The sequence below is a fragment of the Anabrus simplex genome, chromosome 8, assembly GCF_040414725.1.
Source record: "Anabrus simplex isolate iqAnaSimp1 chromosome 8, ASM4041472v1, whole genome shotgun sequence".
Classification (NCBI taxonomy): domain Eukaryota; kingdom Metazoa; phylum Arthropoda; class Insecta; order Orthoptera; family Tettigoniidae; genus Anabrus; species Anabrus simplex.
Window position 1 is genome coordinate 193,258,040 of NC_090272.1, and position 20,208 is coordinate 193,278,247.

General features: G+C 40.0%; 1 protein-coding gene across 1 annotated transcript in view; it reads right to left on the bottom strand.

Moving 5' to 3' along the window:
- LOC136878950 (uncharacterized) overlaps positions 1-13,105 on the bottom strand; it is a 644,334-nt gene extending 631,229 nt beyond the window's left edge. Inside the window, exons 1-3 of the mRNA XM_068229091.1 lie at positions 13,074-13,105; positions 12,809-12,903; positions 11,721-12,413 (exon numbers count right to left, since the gene is read on the bottom strand). Coding sequence (XP_068085192.1) covers positions 11,721-12,197 — 477 coding nt within the window. The 5' untranslated portion in view covers positions 12,198-12,413; positions 12,809-12,903; positions 13,074-13,105. The remainder of the gene's footprint in view (positions 1-11,720; positions 12,414-12,808; positions 12,904-13,073) is intronic.
- Between the last annotated feature and the right edge of the window lie 7,103 nt (positions 13,106-20,208).

Here is a 20,208-nt window from a genome sequence, read left to right on the forward strand (position 1 = left end):
TAGTAGGATAGCCGTTGACGACGCTGACGAACCTACAAAGTACAAAACACTTTCTTTATACAGATGAACTCGCTCTTGTTGTACAAGTTCAAAAATTCTGAACAGGTCGAAGTGAAAATCTCAGAAGCCATGCAGTCACGTCAACATACTAAAAAAACTGCACTTAGACCAAATCCTTCAAAAATTGAAGTGTACGTATTCCTCCTGCGTTCAGAAATTTCAAAAATGGCAAGACGGAAAAGGAAGGGAGGGCCAATATCTGAAGCAAATAGACACGCTCAAGTACCTGGTCATGATCTGTACAAGTAACTCACAAAAGGGTCATCGCAGTGGTACAGCCAACAAAGTTCCGGCAAGGTACATCATCCTGAAGAGATTAATATAGTAAATGGTGTGAATATCCCACTGTCCTGAAAGTAACAGCAGACATGCTAAAGTCCAAACGTAAAATCAGGAGTGATGAAGACAAAATTCACATAAATTCAAAAATATTTTAACACTTGTTATCGTTATTTATTTATTCATTCATTCCATTCATTACTACATTTATCTCAGATTTAGAACACATGACCTCCTTCAATTTTCTAAACGCTATACGTCACTGGCATTGATCGCTGTTCAGCACTTAACTTGAACATGAAAATCCACAGGCTGCTTCCAGTCATTCGACCGGGTCAGGAATAGAATGAAGCCCCCATCTAGCGGCGAGGATAGGAATTGTGCCGGATGCTGAAGTCTGTCGCACTCCTCTGGGGCAATTATTAATGACAGAGATGAAATGAAATTGAAGAGTGTTGCAGGAATGAAACATGAAAGGGAAAACTGGAGTATCCGGAGAAAATCCTGCCCCGCCTCCGCTTTGTCCACCACAAATCTCACATGGAGTGACCGAGATTTGAACCACGGAATCCAGCGATGAAAGGCCGGCGCGCTGCCGCCTGATCCACGGAGGCTCCTTCAAAACATTTAATTTACTGGAAAATAATTATTAATATTATTTACGTCCCACTAACTACATTTACGGTTTTCGGAGACGCCAAGGTGCCGGAATTTTGCCCCGTGGGAGTTCTTTTGCGTGCCAGTAAATCTATCGATACGAGGCTGACTAATTTGAGCACCTTCAAATACCACTGGGCTGAGGCAGGATCGAACCTGCGAAGTTGGGGTCAGAAGGCTAACGCCTGAACCGTCTGAGCCACTCAGCCTGTTACTTACTGGACAGCTTTTATGGTAGAAAGTTTACCTTAATTATCTCAGAAGACTTCGATCTGAATTATGTCATTATCTTCGTAAATGTGATAAACATCCTCTCACACAGTGCATTCGAACGTGAAACAGAAGCGTTGCCTTAGAACGTCTATCATATTTAAGAACACCTTACTTATACGCACCCAACATCAATTCTCTGTAACTGTTGATAGAATGATGAAACACGCAGGATCTTTTTTTTAAAATACGATTCTAAATCTGCTCTCAAAATTGGGAGTCGGTCTCACCGATCAGGAATGTGGAAGGAAGGATGGAAAATCACGCGTCTCCCGCAAAAAAAAAAAAAAATAATAATAAAAAAAGTTAGTTGTCCAGTCTGGAACAGATCCGTTCACAGAACGAAAATTATGTCACCGTAAATGTATCATGGTGCATAACAACCGACTTCATGAAAGCTACACCTCTGGACAAGCTCTAATGAGCAGCAGGTGTCCGTCCACCAAGTTCTCAGTTGTGATGTACAGTGTTCTGAAAGAAGGTAGTCTTTATTTTCATACTTATATATCAGCCTCTCTCTCTTCTAAGATAGGAAAAACCAGAAGGCCGCCTATGAAGATAAAGCTGGAATTGAAGAGGACAAGTTGGGGCAAATATAAATCTGAGTCGGGAAGGAAAATTGAAAATGGAGAGCCTGGCATAATTAAAATGGAATGTCTGACTCAGCTGGGGGACCTATGGTCACTACTTCAAACATATTTTAGAACCTCTAAGATCACAAGGCTGTGTATGATTTTCAGTCTGTACCTTGGCAATTAGTTCAATCAAAAGTTATATTCCTTCCTATAAACTCAGCTTCACTACGTTGCAGTAATAGGCTAATCAGTGATGAGAAAAATACAAAACAAAAGTATAAATTGGATTTACCTGAGAAATATTTTATTCAGTTGCCTTTGCTGGCAGGACCTAGTGTTTACAGTGCACTAACAAGGGGGGCATTCCCTACTCGTCACCACCGATTTCGCTCAAATTTATAGAACATGCAGAGCTTGGCTAGAAATAAAAGTACCCGAAGTGTGGGAACTCCAGATGGCCAAGCGCATAGAAAATATAAATAAAAATGTTGACCCGGCTCTCGCACCGTAAGCCACTTACGTTAGTGCGCACCCCAAGCAGTTGTTGGCGTAGCGGTAAGAGCTTGGACTAGTAATTCGATGATCGTGGGTTCGGCTCCCCGCGTGGAGAATATTTTTCTCAATTTTTATATTATTAAGTTATTTTAAATTTATTTATTTATATGCAAAAGGCATATAGGATGTCATTTTTTAATGAGCGCACAATTGTAGAAAATTTGGAGTTGCGAACTTTCCCGACGTGTTCCAACAGAAATTCTTTTTTTTTTCTCTCCTATACTGGCTATCTCCCCTCCTTGGGGATGTGCCATAAACGTGAATAGTCGTTTCGCTTCCACCTGACAAGTGAAGGTTGCTACTGGCGGCTGTACACAAACAATAGATTCTTGGCACAGGCAGAAAAAAGTCTGACAATGAAATCCCAATCCAAATAAAATGAATTATTCACCTCTTTGCGTAATTGGAAAATGAATAATATAAAAGTTGACAGAAAAAACAGTCTCCACAGCGGGAGTCGAACCCACGACCATCGAGTTACTAGTCCAAGCTCTTACCGCTACGCCAACAACTGCTCGGCGTGCGCGCTAACGTAAGTGGCTTATACGGTGCGAGAGCCGCGTCAACATTTTTATTTATAATTCTTATTTTCTATACGCTTGGCCATCTGGAGTTCCCACTTCGGGTACTTTCATTTCTAGACAAGCCCTGCATGTTCTACAAATTTGAGCGAAATCGGTGGTGACGAGTAGGGAATGCCCCCTTGTAAGTCTTCTGGTATGGGCTAAAGCTATTTTGTTACTTTCAATGATCTGTCTCTGTCTATCCTTAGCTTTGACACTATGAAAGTGACTGAGGTATGAGCGATGCTAGTAATGCCATTCCTTCTGCAGCCAGTCCCTGCTATGAATGGTGTGAAAATGTTGCTCACAGGGTCGGTTGGTGCATGCATTTCAGTGGGCTTGGCAGACTGATATCAAATTGCAACCTCTGACTCAGTGAGGAAAGCAATGGGAAACTACCTCACTTCCTCATTTTCCTAGTACGCCTCTTCAGTAATGCCTAGGCCATCTATGCCAGCTGATGGCAGAGCTGTTGAGGATCCAACCAGCCTTAGGGCTGAAGACTGAATGTGCATAAAGGTACATCATTAAAATGTACTTTTTCAACATCTAATCAATAAAATAACAATTTAGTCTACAATTACTTTACATAATACCCCACATTTTGTGTTCACACAACAGTCATTAAAACTCGGCCAAAGACACCCGAAAGAGATTCGGTTTACTTCGCCATCTAGTAGGCCTAGAGTAAATGGAACATTGAAATTAACGAGCAAGCAACCAGATGGCATCAAATTAAAATGTCTGCACACCGTAGCAGAGGACATATGAATTATAATTTTTACCAGTCAAGTGAGACTGAAACATGATATATTGGAACATTAAAACAATTCCTCCCAGCACAGTTTACATTTCATGCTCATGCTCTCATTATTTTAAGGGCCATGGAATTCAAAATATTTATTGAAGTAGGAGAGTGGAAATACCTTAACCTCTTCACCACCACATGCTCATTCCAATACTATTATCAACAATATGCAAACTTCCAAAGTCGTAGTACAAAATCATTTAAATCTCAACCAATAATTACAAGCGGCGAGAAACTCAACAAGTACATGTCTTATCCTTAGCTTTATCCCTTTGCTGTTGTGCCTTCCGAGTGCTGGGCTCTAACCTTCTAAAACTCTCAGTGTGATATATACCAATTACCAGAATGTAACAACTTCATTTCAAGAAGTAGCCTAAATTAAAAGTAAAATTTATATTTTGTGAAAAGTAATGATTACAAGTAAAAATTTGTGAAAGAGTATTTGTTACAAGTAATATCCAATAATAATAATAATAATAATAATAATAATAATAATAATAATAATAATAATAATAATAATGGGCTATCACTCACTGAGTGGTATGATAGTCTTCTTCAAAACTCTGTTTTTGTGGGTTCTTCGATGGCTGTAGAGGTCAATCTTGGAGCCGCAGATTTACCGCATTGTTGATATATATTTGGTCTGTTTCCTAGCATTGCTCTTGTCAGTTTCTACCTTCCAACGCCGTTGCTCACAGTGCCGATTTCATTCCAAGATAGAGTACAATAGGTTCTCAGTTTTAACTCGAGACTTCTTCATGTAGGTGTTTAATGTATCTATGTATTGCTTATGTGGTCGCCCATGTCATCTTCGATCATCCTTTAGCTGGGAATACAGAATTTGTTTTGGCAGACGGAATTCAGGCATGCGGACAACGTGGCCTGTTCAACACAGTTGGTGCTTGATGATCACGGCTTCAATACTAATGGAGTTTGCTTTTTCTAGAACACTAATGTTCGTGCACCAACCTTGCCATTCCACTCTCAGGATCCTTCTCAGGCAGCGCAGGTGATATTTTTCCAGCCATCGTATGTGACTTCTGAGGTTAGTCCATATTTCACACTCATATGTAAGAGATGGTATATCAATAGCTTGGTACATATACAGTAAAGCTTGCTCTGATCATCAAAGGCCCTTACCCAAAGAGCCTAAAAGCCTTACTAACACATTTGAGCTGGTGTTGAATTTTGGCATCAATATTTGCATTTGATGATGATGATGATTATAATGATAATAATGTAAGGCAAAACGGTGTCTCAATAGCATATTATTCACCAGCATCTTGGAAAGGCGACAGGCCATGCTGGTAATTACGAAACTGAATAGGCCTAAACAGCTTGAATACCTTAATAATAATGTTACTATTGACATTACAGGCAAAACTGTGCAGGACAAACCTTCATTTCCAACACCAGTCGACAATCACCAACTTGCAGACAAACCCGAAACAAGAACATCAATTTTTGTTCTTTTTAACATTGCATCGACACAGATAAGTCTTACGGCAACGATGGGACGGAAATGAGGTAGAAGTGAGAAGGAAGGGACCATAGCCTTAATTAACATACAGCCCCAGAATTTGCCTGGTGTGAAAATGGACAACCATGGAAAACCATCTTGAGGGTTGCCGACAGTGGGGTTCAAACCCGCTATCTCCAAAATGCAAGCTGATACCAGAACAGACAAAAATTTCTGCTAGAAGGTGAAGAGACATTGGTAAAAGGAGAATGCAAACATATCAGCTAAATATGTTCAGTCATGATCCTCAGTTGAGAACGTAGAAATAAAATTTGAACAGTCCTGTGATGTTATTAGTTTTGCACCACACTAACTACTTTTATGATTTTCAGAGATGTCATGGTGCAAAAATTTTGTTCCACAGAAGTTCTTTTATATGTCGGTAAAACTGTCAACCAGAGGCTAGTGTATCCAAACACCTTCAGATACGATTAGAATAAGCCAGAATCAAACCTGCCACCTTGCTCAGAAGGCCAGCACTTCTACTATCTGAGCCACTTAGCCTGGCATCATGCCAAGCTTCCAAGTTTAAAGTCTGAACGGGAAGATTACAGAGCTCCATAGAATGTATATAGTCTGTTACTCAGACGACAGTTTAAAAACTGTGAACAAAATGAGTTCCACAGTGCTAAAAGCAACACAAATCCTTGATCTACTGGCCAATGATGCCCTCTGTTGGGGTAGGACTGGGTGTTGTGTGATAAGCACAACACCTTTCCTTATCGTACTTGCTGGTTTACTATTTGAGGGCTACTACCTTCTCAGGTACGGTACCTCCACACCTGTTCTCTTGATGCAGAGATAATCTTATTCCAGATGCGGTAAACTAATCTCAAGCTCGTGGCAGAATTGGGGGGATCAAACCCAGAAATTTATAAATGGCAGTTTGCAAAAACACGAAGTGATGGACCAGGGTCGAAGACATCTTCACATAGCCTCTTTATAGACAAGTTTCAACAATTCCTATTTGGGAGAAATTTGTTTAAACTCTCAGATGGTGGAGGCCAATTCATTGTTATACACAGTCATCACAACTTTACGACAGTGAATTTACGTGAAATGTCACATTATTGGCCTCATTTCGGTATATATGGTGAGGAAAGTGAAGGCTTCATTCTGATGTGTGTGCATACATTTAAATGTCACCGTCAGTCACGATGGGTTATTACTGGTCACGATGCCACGGGCAACCCTGCATAAAAGTTCTACCATAAATTTTTACCTATACCTTAATAGTTAAGGAAAAGGAGACGCGGTGGTGGACAGACAAAATAAAAAAGAATAAAAGAAAGGAACAAGGCGAAGAAAGAAATGGATAAGGAAAAGCAAAAAAACGTGTCAGAGGGATGAGAGTAAGATAGAAAGGTTACATGTGGAATCCAAAAATTGAAACTATTATTCGCACACTTTTTAGTGATTTATTTTTGTAGAGGGGTGGAGAGTAAGGAGGGAGCTCTTCAGGTTCTGGTAATACTGCCAACCGAATGGAAATGAAATCTGAATTGAATCGATAATATGATCCATCGATATGAATTTTCTAAACCTTTATTACCTTAAGCCGACAACTGTGTTACGGACACATTATATACCATTTCTCGATGCGAATCTTGTTCCTAGCATGAATTCTATAGTTTGGCTTTGCTGTATAAACAACAGTACTAGTACGTAAAGTGTACACCAGATGTCGCACAGCGATTCATAGTTTGTGTTTCAAAGGTTGCCAATACGAATCTCGAAGATAACCGAAGTCGACCGATTCAGCACTAGGGTGTCCATGTATCACTAAAAGGTGCGCGTACTATACAAGTAAAGAGGAGTATCAAGGAAGAAAAGGAGAAATGTTGAGGAGAGTTTACGAACAAAATTGAGCAAGATAGTCGAGGAAATCAGAAACTATTACAGAGTAATAAAATCGAAAAGAATAAATCAAGAAAAAATTCAAGCATTAGAGAGAGAATATGGATCCATAGTATATGACAGAAAGGGTCTTCAGAAGGTGATAGCAAAATGTATTGGAACACTTAATGAGGATGACTGCTCGCAGGAAGAAGGAGACAAAAGACTGATGGATATAATAGAAATACAGAGGAAGAACAATATGGCTTTAGACCGAATAGATCCATCAACAGACTTGGTATTTACAGTACGAATGATAATGAAAAACATCGGGAAAGGAACAAGGAAATCATCTTCACTTTTTGGATTTGGAAAAAGCTTATGATACAGTGAAGAGAAAACATGTATGGGAATGCCTACGGAAAAGGAAATGTACCAAAATCATTAATTAACAAGATAAAAATGTTGTATCATGAGAGTAAAAGCAGACTACAAGTGGGGAGTGGTGACAAACATTTTATACAAAAAAAGGTCTCAAGCAAGAAAGTGCACTGTTGCCATTATTGTTTATTATATTGATGGATGAAATCATAAAACATGTAAAACAGAGTATCAGTAGTGATGAAGTGAATGCTTTGGTATTTGCAGATGATATGGTGATTTGGGGAAAGGGAGAAGAGGAAGTACAAAGGAGACTGGACATTTGGGATGAAAATCTGAAGGAGTTTGAAATGGTAATTAGTAAAAAGAAAAACTGTAGTCATGCACTATGGAAAAGAGAAGCCAAGTGAACATAGACAGAGAACGGTTAGAGAATGTAAAACAGATTACACATCTGGGTAGCATTATAAATGGAAGTAATGAAATCAACCCTGAAAATAATAACAGACTAAGTAAAGGTACAACATTTTATCATCAAGCCAGAGAGTTTTCATGGGATGACAAAGTCGCCAAGAGAACGAAATTAACATTATATAAACAGTATTTCATACCAGTTGTAACATATGGACTAGAAACACTGGTAACAAATAAGATTCAAAATAGTAAGATCCAAGCAGTAGAAATGTTTTTAAGAACATTGTTTAAAAAGACAAGAAGAGATAGAATCCAAAATATTAAAATCAGAGAAGAGCTAAATATAGAACCGTTAGTATAGAACATACAGAAAGCAAGACTGAGATGGTTCGGACATGTAGAAAGAATGGGAAAGGAACGGGTAGCAAGAAGAGAATTGGAAAGAGAAGTTAAGGGAAAGAGACCAGTTGGAAGACCAAGAAGAAGGTGGATGGATCAGATTTGGAAGGACAGAAAGGAGTGGAAAAGTCTTGTTTAACACACCTGGGTGACTGGAGTGGGACATTGATGATGATGACCTTAATTATCTTAATATATATATATATATATATATGTTTTACTATTTGCTTTACATAGCACCGACACAGAGGTCTTATGGCGACGATGGGATAGGAAAGGCCTACGAATGGGAAGGAAGCGGCTGTGGCCTTAATTAAGGTAGAGCACCAGAGAGGATACCATGAAAGATGTTAGAAATGGAGTTGACGGGAAGCAGACCTGTGAGGGACATATGGTTGAAAGGTGTAAAGAAGAGCATCGAGGCAAGAGGAGGAAACTGGACGACAGTGACAGAAGAGAAGTGATGGATTGACAGAAAATGATGGAGAGGCCAAGCAGAACCCAACCTGTTGTTGGAAACTGCTCTAGATGATGACGATTATGATTTTAAAAGTCCACTTTATGGAATGTAAAATCTGTCAGCTATAGATCATCGTCCTCTTCCGAGATGGATGCCTTCAGTACCATTCATAGGTAAATTTTCCATAATTCTCCAGTGAACAAGGTTTTCCATTAGCTTATATTGGACATGTGAACTTGATAAATCAATCATCATTGATCTCTATTTAGGGTTGTTTTCAGTTGAATGTTCGAGTACATAATGAAATGAAGTGGTTGTTTCTTTCTGTTGTGTGTTGCTGTATCTAACGATAAAATGGAAAGAGGTTTAGTATTTCAGCTGAAAAAAGTATAATTAAGTTTTCTCTGTGTCCACTTTAATACTACCAAAATCTTGTACTTCTTTGACCTTGAAGTCGTACAGGCTTCTCATTAGTATAAAAAACATTTTACAACAATGTCTACAAGGATAATTTGGTCCCTAATACTTTTCTTTGTATTTCTGTTAGTTGATACACTCATTCTTGAAGGTTTAGTTTTTCTTTAAGGGCCACACGAGATATAAACATAAAATAGCAAACTGTGAAATTATTCAATAGGCCTAAGTACAAATATCTCCTATATCTTCTATTATATATAAAACAAATGTTGGTTTCTTAGAAGTGAAGCTTCCACGGTGTGAAGAATTATTTAATTTATTTTCCGGGTTGAACCGTGTTGTATGGTGTTGTACGGTTCAACCCGGAAAATAAATTAAATAAATGTTGGTTTGTTTGTCTCGAATGGACTCAAAAACTACTGGACCAATTTCACTGAAAATTTTAGAATATGTTCTTATTACTCCTGAGAGGGTTTAGGAATTGGTCTGAACGAAATCCGACAGGTAGTTTCTTTATGACTAGCAATTTCTGTAATTAATTTACTGACAAAGCCGCACCAAGATTTGGATTGACCTTGACGGACAGACTAAGCGACAGCAACTTGCTCTCTATCATGACAGTCCGGTAAGAAATGCTGTATAGACGAGGATGGGAACACGCCACCATGTTTTTTGAAGTACCTTTCAACATCTCCTCCTAAACCACTGAAGCAATTTCAACCAAACTTGGTACACTCACGACTTATTATCTGGAGACAAACAGTGTGGGGGTAAGACACCCAAACGCCCCCAGGGGTGGGAGTGTGAAGGGGTTGGCATATAAAAATAATCAAAAATAGTGTTGAATCCAAAGTTTTCGGGGTTGCTGAGATGAACAGTGACTCTGTGGATGCTCTTTAAGTCAAAGTTTAGCCCCTGTCAGCATTGGGTGGTGAGAAGAAAATGTCCAAAAATGACCAAGATTATGTGTGTATGTTCCAGCATAGCTCTCAATCAAACTTGGTACAAATAGACTATGACTTACTATCTGGAAAAAAAAAATACTGAGGGAAGGGCCCCTAGGGGAGGGGGTAGAATGTATAATAAAATAAAAAAAAGAGATCAGCATCAAATCATAGTTTTCAGAGTCACTAAAATGAAATGCAACTCTGGATGCAGTATAAGTCAACGTTCAGCCTCCATCGTTATAGGGATTCAGAGATGGTGAACAAGAATATGTCCAAAACGACCAATATTTGAGTCCACAGTTTGAGGTCTCTAGCCTGATCAGTGATAGTTCCAGCAGCAAATGAAATCTTGTACATCATATGTATTGCACGAGATGAACATCCGTACAGCAGTAACTTACTTTTATTATATATCTGAAAGGATCAGCTACTTCTCTGACAATCTCAACTGCCACAAGGAAAATTAATAAACTTCATTGTTTGTCCGTATTGAACCAAGATTACAACTTTTGTTATAATTTGGGTCCACCTTATTCAATACATAAAAATTGTTGCTTAGATGTAATTACAACATATATTTCAATTACAACTAGTTTCGACGCCCCTCTGCGTCATCATCAGTTTGCAGAAAAATTGACAATCATGTAAGTTTATCTACGTCGAATTGATCACAATTTAAAACTATATTAACAACATAAAACTGTGTTAAAATTATACTGTCTCTAAGTCCATATTTTCTACAAGTCCAAGACTCGCAAGTCCAAGACTTGTAGAAAATATGGACTTAAGAGACAGTATAATTTTAAGACAGTTTTATGTTGTTAATATAGTTTTAAACTTTGACGTAGATAAACTTATACGACTGTCAATTTTTCCACAAACTTATATTAGCTGATGATAACGCAGAGGGGCATCAAAACTAGGTCTGATTGAAATATTTGTTGTAATTACATCTAAGCAACAATGTTTATGTATTGAATAAGGTGGACCCAAATTATAATAAAAGTTGCCACAAGGAAATCGTTTAATGTGAAATTATAATCTCAAACTAAAACTTAAATTTAAACACATACCAATATCTGTAAATTTAGAAAAGAGTTCATAAACTATCAGTCAATGTCACAATAAAGATATCTACAAAAGAAATCACTTCAAACTGTTAATACAAATCCTAAAATTAAACATTCAAAGGAAGTGCCCGAGCAGAGTCAGGAACTACAGCCAGTTTGTTATAAGTGTTCAGTGAAAATAGTAACTGCCATTGCCTCTCAATAAAAAGTGTAACCAGGCCTACAAAATAAATCTACTGATACCTTTTAGTGTTCTATTTATTCCCCCCCCCCCATGGAGTATCAGATCTCTCAAATGGAAAAGGAATTCTGTCGCTTCAGTAGATCAAGGGCTCCTTCGCTGCATGTATATAAAATTCATGGCATGTAAAGTATGGTGCTGCTCTTATGAAACCTTAGTCACACACACACACACACACACACACACACACACACACACACACAAGTCAAAATTTACAATGAACCATTTTGACATTTAGGGTATTTTGTGAAAGACATAAAGCGACTCACCTCAACAAGGCGCAAGATGTGGACGCACTTTTCCCTGACATCAGGAAACGGGCAGTTCACTGAAAGACACAGTAAAGCTGGTAGATGTAACGTCACAAGAGAAAGATACTCTTTCGATACGCTTTTGATTCCACCACCAACCGAAACGATACTGTTATCCGCATGGCCATTGGTAGTGTTAAGCACACCTTCAAGGTTATTACTGGATGATATTGAAGAGAGCCGAGAGTGCTTTGGACTGCCGTAACCATCCAACCATCCTTCCACGGTCTTTTCAATGACATCCAGGGCCAGCTCGCGAGTTTGCATGTCACGCGTGCACACCGGCATGCAGAAACGTGTAATAAGTTCCAAGTCTTCTGTGAGAGCAAACATGTTCTCGCAACGTCCATCTACATCAATAGCAATGGTTGTCGTAGGAACCATTGCGTTGTTATTAACACTGTTCTTCTTTAAATCAGGGGATTGAAGAAACATGGTATCACACAATGATACAACACTAGACGTCACAAGAATTTGCAATACCAAATGGTAGCGTCTTACGTGCAATATTTAAACTATGATTTATAAAAGTGGAATATTAGTGAATACACTATCCAAATTTTTTAATACTGTAGGAATACTGTGATGTGGGCTAATAAGAATACCAACTTTCCATTTCCTTGTTTTCTTAACTGTACAGCGAACACGGACCTAGAAAAAAAAGAAATAAGTGTCGGTGAAATACGAAAATATACTGAGCAACAGCATCTACCCTAAAATTGAACACAGAAGAATTTGAGAAATAAGAGGAGACAGGGGAAACACAGTCAAATACAGTATTAAAATCGATTTAATTTTCCACTGAAAGACCTAAAAGACCTCACTCACTTTCTATGAGGAAGCAGCGAGAAAATTTATCCTAGTTGTTAACAATGTCATTTAATACAGAACCTACGAAAATTTTTTCAAAGGAATTTTTATGAAAATGTTCTCCCAGTTGTGTTTTACTCATCAGCTATCCAACAGTGAAAACCTGGCAACACAATATTAGCGTACAGATCAGAAAACATCCAACATCAATTGCATTTGACAGAAGGAAGACCTACCGGCTTTTTCACGACCTGGTACCCAATGGAAAGTTCCAGCCCGCAGCAGCCTCCTGTCAGCTGGTTGCGGGAGGTATTCTCAGTTGCTAGCGGCCCTGCATTGAGCATAAACAAATTGTATAGATTTTTGCTGGTTAATGAACACACTATTTGTAATTAATTCTGAGATGATGTACTTCTCTAGTATACATGCTACGAACAACACGAATTTATAACTAATACATCGGTTACATATTCTTGAAGTTTATGTAATGTTCTAACTCACCTCTACAAGTTACTTTGAATCAAAACATGCCACTTTGACATTTCTATGCTATTACTTTGCCATCTAGCGGAAAAAAGCGGCAGTTGCAGTACCAATCATAGGAAATGAAAACGACCGTGTCAAATTTGATTTGTGACTACGGCAGCGCTCAGAATATCCTATGGTTTTTAATATAGTTATATTCAACTTATTGTAATACTGAGAGATATCCAATTCTAAGTAAAATTGGATGTGGGTTGTGTGAAAATTTCCGAATGTTATTCACGTTCCACTGATGGCTATACTTGTTTACATATCGATCTCATTTGTATCAAATTCGCTTTTCATTTGTTATCATAACAAAGTTCGGTGTCATGTGCATGGGATTTGTTTATATCACTTGTAAATGCTTAAATGGTTTAGGAATTACTGAAAAGTTTCTCACGACAGTTGTTTAGGTACAACACAAATTATTTTATGAAGATGTACACCAGTGCAACTTTGAAGTGGGTGGGTCTCACATTCGTCTACTTACAACTTTATTATGTTTATTTTATGTAAGACATTTTATTTTAGGTTACTTACACATAATTCATTGTTTTCCTAATAGTGAATATATATGAGGTATTTCATAACATGAAGTATCGAATATAGAACATGTAACTGGAAGCACTTTCCTTATTGTTGGTTGTTGTGATACGAATTCATAACCTTTACATCTGATGAACAGTATGTAACGGCGAAAACTATCCATATAAGACCAACTTATAGCTGTGAGAGTGACTACTTACCGAGATCACTTTCGCCACTAGATTCCCACGAATTCAACGTTTGCACAGCAAGCATTTTGCCATTAGATGTTGATTGGTTTAGTTCTTGAATAGCCTAGCCTACAATGCTGAAGTGAAATGAAAATAATGATCGACTGAACGTTGGGGCGGACAACCTTGGAAGTTGAGCGTATTAAAACAACACACATCATTTTCACTGAATGGTCAGCGTACTGCCTTTTGGATCAGAGGGTCCCGGGTTCGATTCCCGGCCGGGTCGGGGATTTTATTCGCTCACGAAACTAAAGGCCTAGGGCCGCTTCGCGGCTTCTAACCGTCCAGACCAATGGTCTTGTCCAGATCCTATCCTAACCGTCAGTACGGCAAGAATCTTGTCCAGATCCTATCCTAACCCTCCAGGCCAATCGTGTTACCTCACGAAAATAGAGACCTAGGGCCGCTTCGCGGCTTCTAACCGTCCAGATCCTACTATAACAGTCCACATGACAAGAATCTTGTCCAGATCCTATCCTAACTGTCCAGACCAATGGTCTTGTCCACATCCTATCCTAACCCTCCAGACCAGTTGTGTTTCCTCACGAAAATAGAGGCCTAGGGCCGCTTCGCGGCTTGTAACCGTCCACACGGCAAGAATCTTGTCCAGATCCTATCCTAACCGTCCAGACCAATTGTGTTTCCTCACGAAACTAGAGACCTAGGGCCGCTCGTAACAATAATCAATACCACCAGGTATCGAAGCATAGTTCCTAAGTACAGAGGTTGGCAGCACTGAGCACTGTTGGAGAACATCCTTTCCGAGAAGGCCGCGAGCGAGTAAATGAAGGACAGTCGTTACGCGTGTGTGAAAGTCTTGGCCCACGGGGTACACTAATGATATCGCATCTGATTAATTATTCTGGCACAGGGTGAGTTGGCCATGCAGTTAGGGGTGCGCAGCTGTGAGCTTGCATCCGGGAGATAGTGGGTTCAAAACCCACTATCAGCAGCCCTGAAGATGGTTTTACGTGGTTTCCCATTTTCACACCAGGCAAATGCTGGGGCTGTACCTTAATTAAGACCACACCCGCTTCCTTCCCACTCCTAGGTCTTTCCTATCCCATCGTCGCCATAAGATCTATCTGTGTCGGTGCGACGTAAAGCAACAGCAAAAAAAAATTCTGCCTCGGGGACTGGGTGTTTGTGTTTTTCCCAACACTCCCCTCTTCATATTCAGACAACACACCACACTACCAACCAGCACAAAAACATGCATCCCTTCATATAGGGTTGGCATCAGGAAGAGCATCCGATCGTAAAGCAGGGCCAAATTCAATTGTGCGACGCACCCGTGACCGTGGGGAAATCTGTAGTAGTAGTAGTAGTGGTGGTGGTGGTAGTAGTAGTAGTAGTAGTAGTAGTAGTAGTAGTAGTAGTAGTAGTAGTAGTAGTAGTAAAAGAAGAACGAAGACAACATTAACAACAATACAAGATGTCATCTAGTGAAAATGGGTGTCCCACTATCGGTTGCCCTGAAGATGGTGTTCCGTTATTTCCCATTTTCACACCAGGCAAATTCTGGGGCTGTTCCTTGAATAAGACAACGGCCACTTACTTCCCACTTCTAGCCCTTTCCTGTCCCATCCTCGCCATAAGACCTATCTGTGTCAGTGCTATGTAAAGCAACTTTCAAAAAGAAAAAAAAAATGGGTGTGGGTGCATTTCAACAAAGATCTTCGGTTTTATATGGACAGTCACAGATATATCTAGGTGTGATGTTAAGCACTCTAAAAGCAGAAAAGAAAATATCAACAGAATTTGATTAGCTTCTAAATATGAAAACTACTGCTTCAAGCTAATCGTTAGTGGTTCCGGTTCCATAATTGATAAATAGATTTTAAGATCTTAGCAGGAAGGGCAAATGCAATAGGACTGCAGGTATCTAGTTGTAAGAAGTGCAGGATCCCATAGACAGGAGTTAATTTTGGTATTATTAAATAACTTGGTCATTGCAAATTTACTTAAAGGAGTTGTTAAATGCTGTTTCGTATCAGTGGCGTATGCTGGTATCAAGACGTGGGCTACCACTAGACTTAGGTTACCCCGTTTTGATAGTTGGTTTAGGGAGTGTCAAGCCTTAAGCGTTTTGACCTGCAGCCAATAGCCAACAGAGAAGCCTGCTGTGTTGTTAAGGCTGCTTCACAAGCTACTGCCCTGGCCTCTGCCACTGCCAATACTCAACACCTGATCAATAGAGTTGGTAGCCTAAGGTTTAGCAAATTGAAGTCCAGCTTTGAGGCTAAATGGATAGAATATTTGCCTTTGGTCCGACGGCCCCGATTCAATTTTCAGAATCAAACCCCTCATACTGTTAATTCCCCTGGCTTGGTTACTGGGTGTTTATGATGTCTTCGCCATTCATTTTATCCTCATTAGGTCACCACCAAGACTATACAGATGCCATGCACCACCAGCATTATTATTATTATTATTATTATTATTATTATTATTATTATTATTATTATTATTATTATTATTATTATTAATAATATCATCATCATAATCATTAAATAACAATGTTGAATTTTACAGTGGTCGTATCCATCGTTCACTGGTTAATTATCTTCCTCGGAAGGTCAGTGGTGTCCGGCCCATGATCATGGGTTCGATTTCAACCAACAAAAGAGATCACTAAACCTGAAAGATTGCATTTCATTTTAGCAGATCTGCCTATAAAAATAAAACTATATTACTCCTATAACAGCAGGCCTGCAGTGTCTTCCTACAAGGATGTAGAAGTAAACGGGAGTGAAATACCAGCACTCCGTTGTCTATATAATTAAGCCAGAAGGATAAGGTGAGGAAGTATATACGATGATTAATGCATGGTTGATAGTTAGCAGCGGCGATCTGACAGACCGAAGCTTAGCACACCTATTCTCCTCGGTCCCCACGTCTCTAGGCATACAGCAGCAAGCCGCGTGAGGCGAGTCGAGGGGAGCGGGATGAGAGTCTGGGCTGTAATATCAGTCTCCGAACCCTTGTTCTCAGAAATACGTGCAACGTCTTTTCTCATTGCTTTCAAGGTTTGCAAATGAAACAGTGTGTCAGATGCTTACAGTATAATGTGCTGTAGATTTTTATCGCTCGCATTTGAGGTTTGGGCTTCACTGATAGCCTTGGTAGTCCTCAGTATATGCCACTGTTTCATATGTTAATTAACAAGTTAAGATATGAAAATACTGCATCTTTATTCAGTTAACCATATTTAGTGTTAACCCAACAAAATTAATTGTCACCGAGCGAGTTGGCCATTCATTTAGGTTCACATTACTGTGAGCTTGTATTTGAGAGATGGTGAGTTTGAATCCCACCTTTGGCAGTCCCTTCCATGGTAAGATTGCGACCCCAGTTCTAGAAAGCCAAGAATTCATCGTTTCAACCAAATGACGCCTCGTCATCTGCGGGCTGAGCAGTGTTTGCTTGGTAGATCATGCATGGCCCTTAGGGGCTGTTACACCATGAGGTTTGGTTTTAATATGTTGCCCAGTAGAGGTGCAGTACCTCTGTCATCTCGTTGAGTTAAATTGAAATTGACATGTAGTCAGCCTAATTGGCATCAAATCAAAATGTCTACAAGCAGTAGCTGAGGCCATATATTGTTACTGTGGTGGAGGGTAGTGTTGTATGAGGTGAGTTGCACAGATGTTGGGAACAGCACAAATACCCAGTTCCTGAGCCAAGAGAATTAATTGTTTAGAATTAAAATCCTTCAACCCAGCCGGGAATCGAACCCTGGGCCATGAGGACCGAAGGCCAAGACACTGACCACTCTGCTGTGGGGCCCAACATTATTTGTTTGTAATTGTAATTATTGGGTAGCTGAGGACAACAAAATTAAACCCCATGAAGCAGAACAGTCCCGTAGGCCTGTAGTATTCTAAGGCTTATTTCGATTACATCCCAGGGGGCCCCATCATACTATTCTCATTAGATTCTTTGCCTGCCCTTTGGTGGAGACAGGTTCGATTCCCGGTCAGTCTATAAGATGAAATGAGGAGCTGTGTGTTGTGAGACTTGATCACCAACCAATACAGCTGAGAAAGTTGTCATGCTAGCTACGTGCCATTCCAATGTGTGCAGGTCATCTGGGTGGGTAGAAGTTCTCTTGACAGTCCAAGATCCTTAACAGACTGTTGCTTACCAGGTCGTGTGGCTAGGGGCACGCAGCTGTGAGCTTGCATCCGGGAGATAGTGGTTTGAGCCCCACTGTCGGCAGCCCTGCAGATGGCTTCTGTGGTTTCCCATTTTCACACCAGCCAAATTAATTAAGGCCACGGCTGCTTCCTCCCCACTCTTAGCCCTTTTCTATCCCATCATCGCCATAAGACCTATCTGTGTCGATGCGACGTAAAGCAAGTTGTAAGAAAAGAAAAAAAAAGAGAGATAATAATAAAGCCTGTGTTCAGATGGTTTGGAGTTTTTTATAGCATTGCTAATTCTTTAATTTCAGGCATTTCCTCATTTTTTACTTTCATTTTTATGCCAATACAATATTAATAGCATCTAGCCGGTGGAGAGGCCTGGTGCAGGTCTCGCAAGTTGGTGCCCATGGGCAATCTATGCATCTGTGAGTATGAGGCCCTACATACGATGATATATAATATTGAAGATGACACAAACGCTCAGTCTCCAAGCCAGAAGAATTAATAAATGAAGGCTAAAATCCCTGACTCTCTGGGAATCGAATTCAGGCCAGTATGCTGACCTGTTAGCCAAGGGATGGACAATATTCTTCCTCTTCTCCTCCTCCTCTTCCTATTCATATGGGGTCGACGTTCCTGACAAGTCATTTCCATTTCCCTCAGTCCCAAAACTGCTTCTGCCTGAGATCTTCCCGCACACAATCCATCCATCTTCTTCTGGGTCTACCTCCCTCCTGCCTTCCGCCTCCATGTCAAGCATTCTCCTTCCTACATACCTCTCATCCCTGCGCTTAATATGGCCATACCAGAGCAGTTGCCTTTCTTTTATCTTTCTGGATATTTCAGTTTACAAGTTGCTTTATGTCGCACTGACACAGATAGGTCTTATGGTGACGATGGGATAGGAAAGGGCTAGGAGAGGAAAGGAAGTGGTCATAGCCTTAATTAAGGTATAGCCCCAGCATTTGCCTGGTGTGAAAATGGGAAACCATAGAAAACCATCTTCAGGGATGCGGGCAGTGGGAATCCTCCGAATGAAAGCTAACCGCAGCGTGCCCCTAACTGCATGACCAACTCACACAGTATATACTTGTTACTTTAATGCTGCCTCATATACAGGTGTTCTTGGCATGGTCTTTCCTCGTAACCCTACTCATCCATCTCGGCATCTTCATTTCAGATACTTCCAGTCGCTTACATTGTGACCGCACTGTTAGCCAAGTTTCTGGACCATATAGCATAACAGGTCTCACCATACATTTATAGGCTTTCCCCTTTGTTCGGATATTTAGTCTCCTGTCACAAAGGACAACATACAACCTTTTCCAATTAGACCAGGCAGCCTGCGTTTGGCGGGTAATTTCTAGATCTAGAAGACCATCCGCAGATATAGTGGATCCTATGTACTTGAAGCTGTTCCTTGTCTGGAGCTGGTTTTCCATCCATCTGAACAGTTTCACTCCTAGTTCCTCTCAGCCACATGTATTCAGTCTTATTCTGGCTGATTTTAGGACCTCTTTCCTCTAGGGCTCTTCTCCAGTATTCTAGTTTATGTTCAAGCTGTTTTCTGTTTCTGCTGAATAATTCGTACAATATCATCTGCAAATAGCATATACCAAGGAACTGGTTCTCTTAGATTTTCAGAGAGATCATCCATTATCAGATCATAAATATAGGGCAGATCATTGATGAAGACCGACTTGAACTGTTATGGCCTCTGTCAATCCTACACAGCTTCTAACTTGCATCTTTGCTCCTTGGTACACGTCCCGAATAAGGCGAACATACTTCTCTGGTACTCCCTTGCATCTCGTGTATCTCCATACTTCCTGAGGGGGCACCGGATCATAAGCCTTTTCTAAGTCTATGAACACCATATGTAGTTCTTTCTGCTTTTCATCATGCTTCTCCATTACCTGCCTAATAGCACAAATAGCATCCACAGCTCCTTTCCGTGGCATAAATCCGAACTGTTCTTCCCCTGTTGTTGTCTGCTTCCTAAGCCTACCTTCAATAACTTTTTCCCAGATTGTCATAGTGTGCGACATGAGTTTAATTCCCTTGTAATTTGCACAATCCTGAATGTCCTCTTTCTCATTACATATCAGAATTATGGTACTCTTTATACATTCCTTGGGCATTGCTTCTTCTTGAAATATCTCTTGGAATGGATTCCACAACATA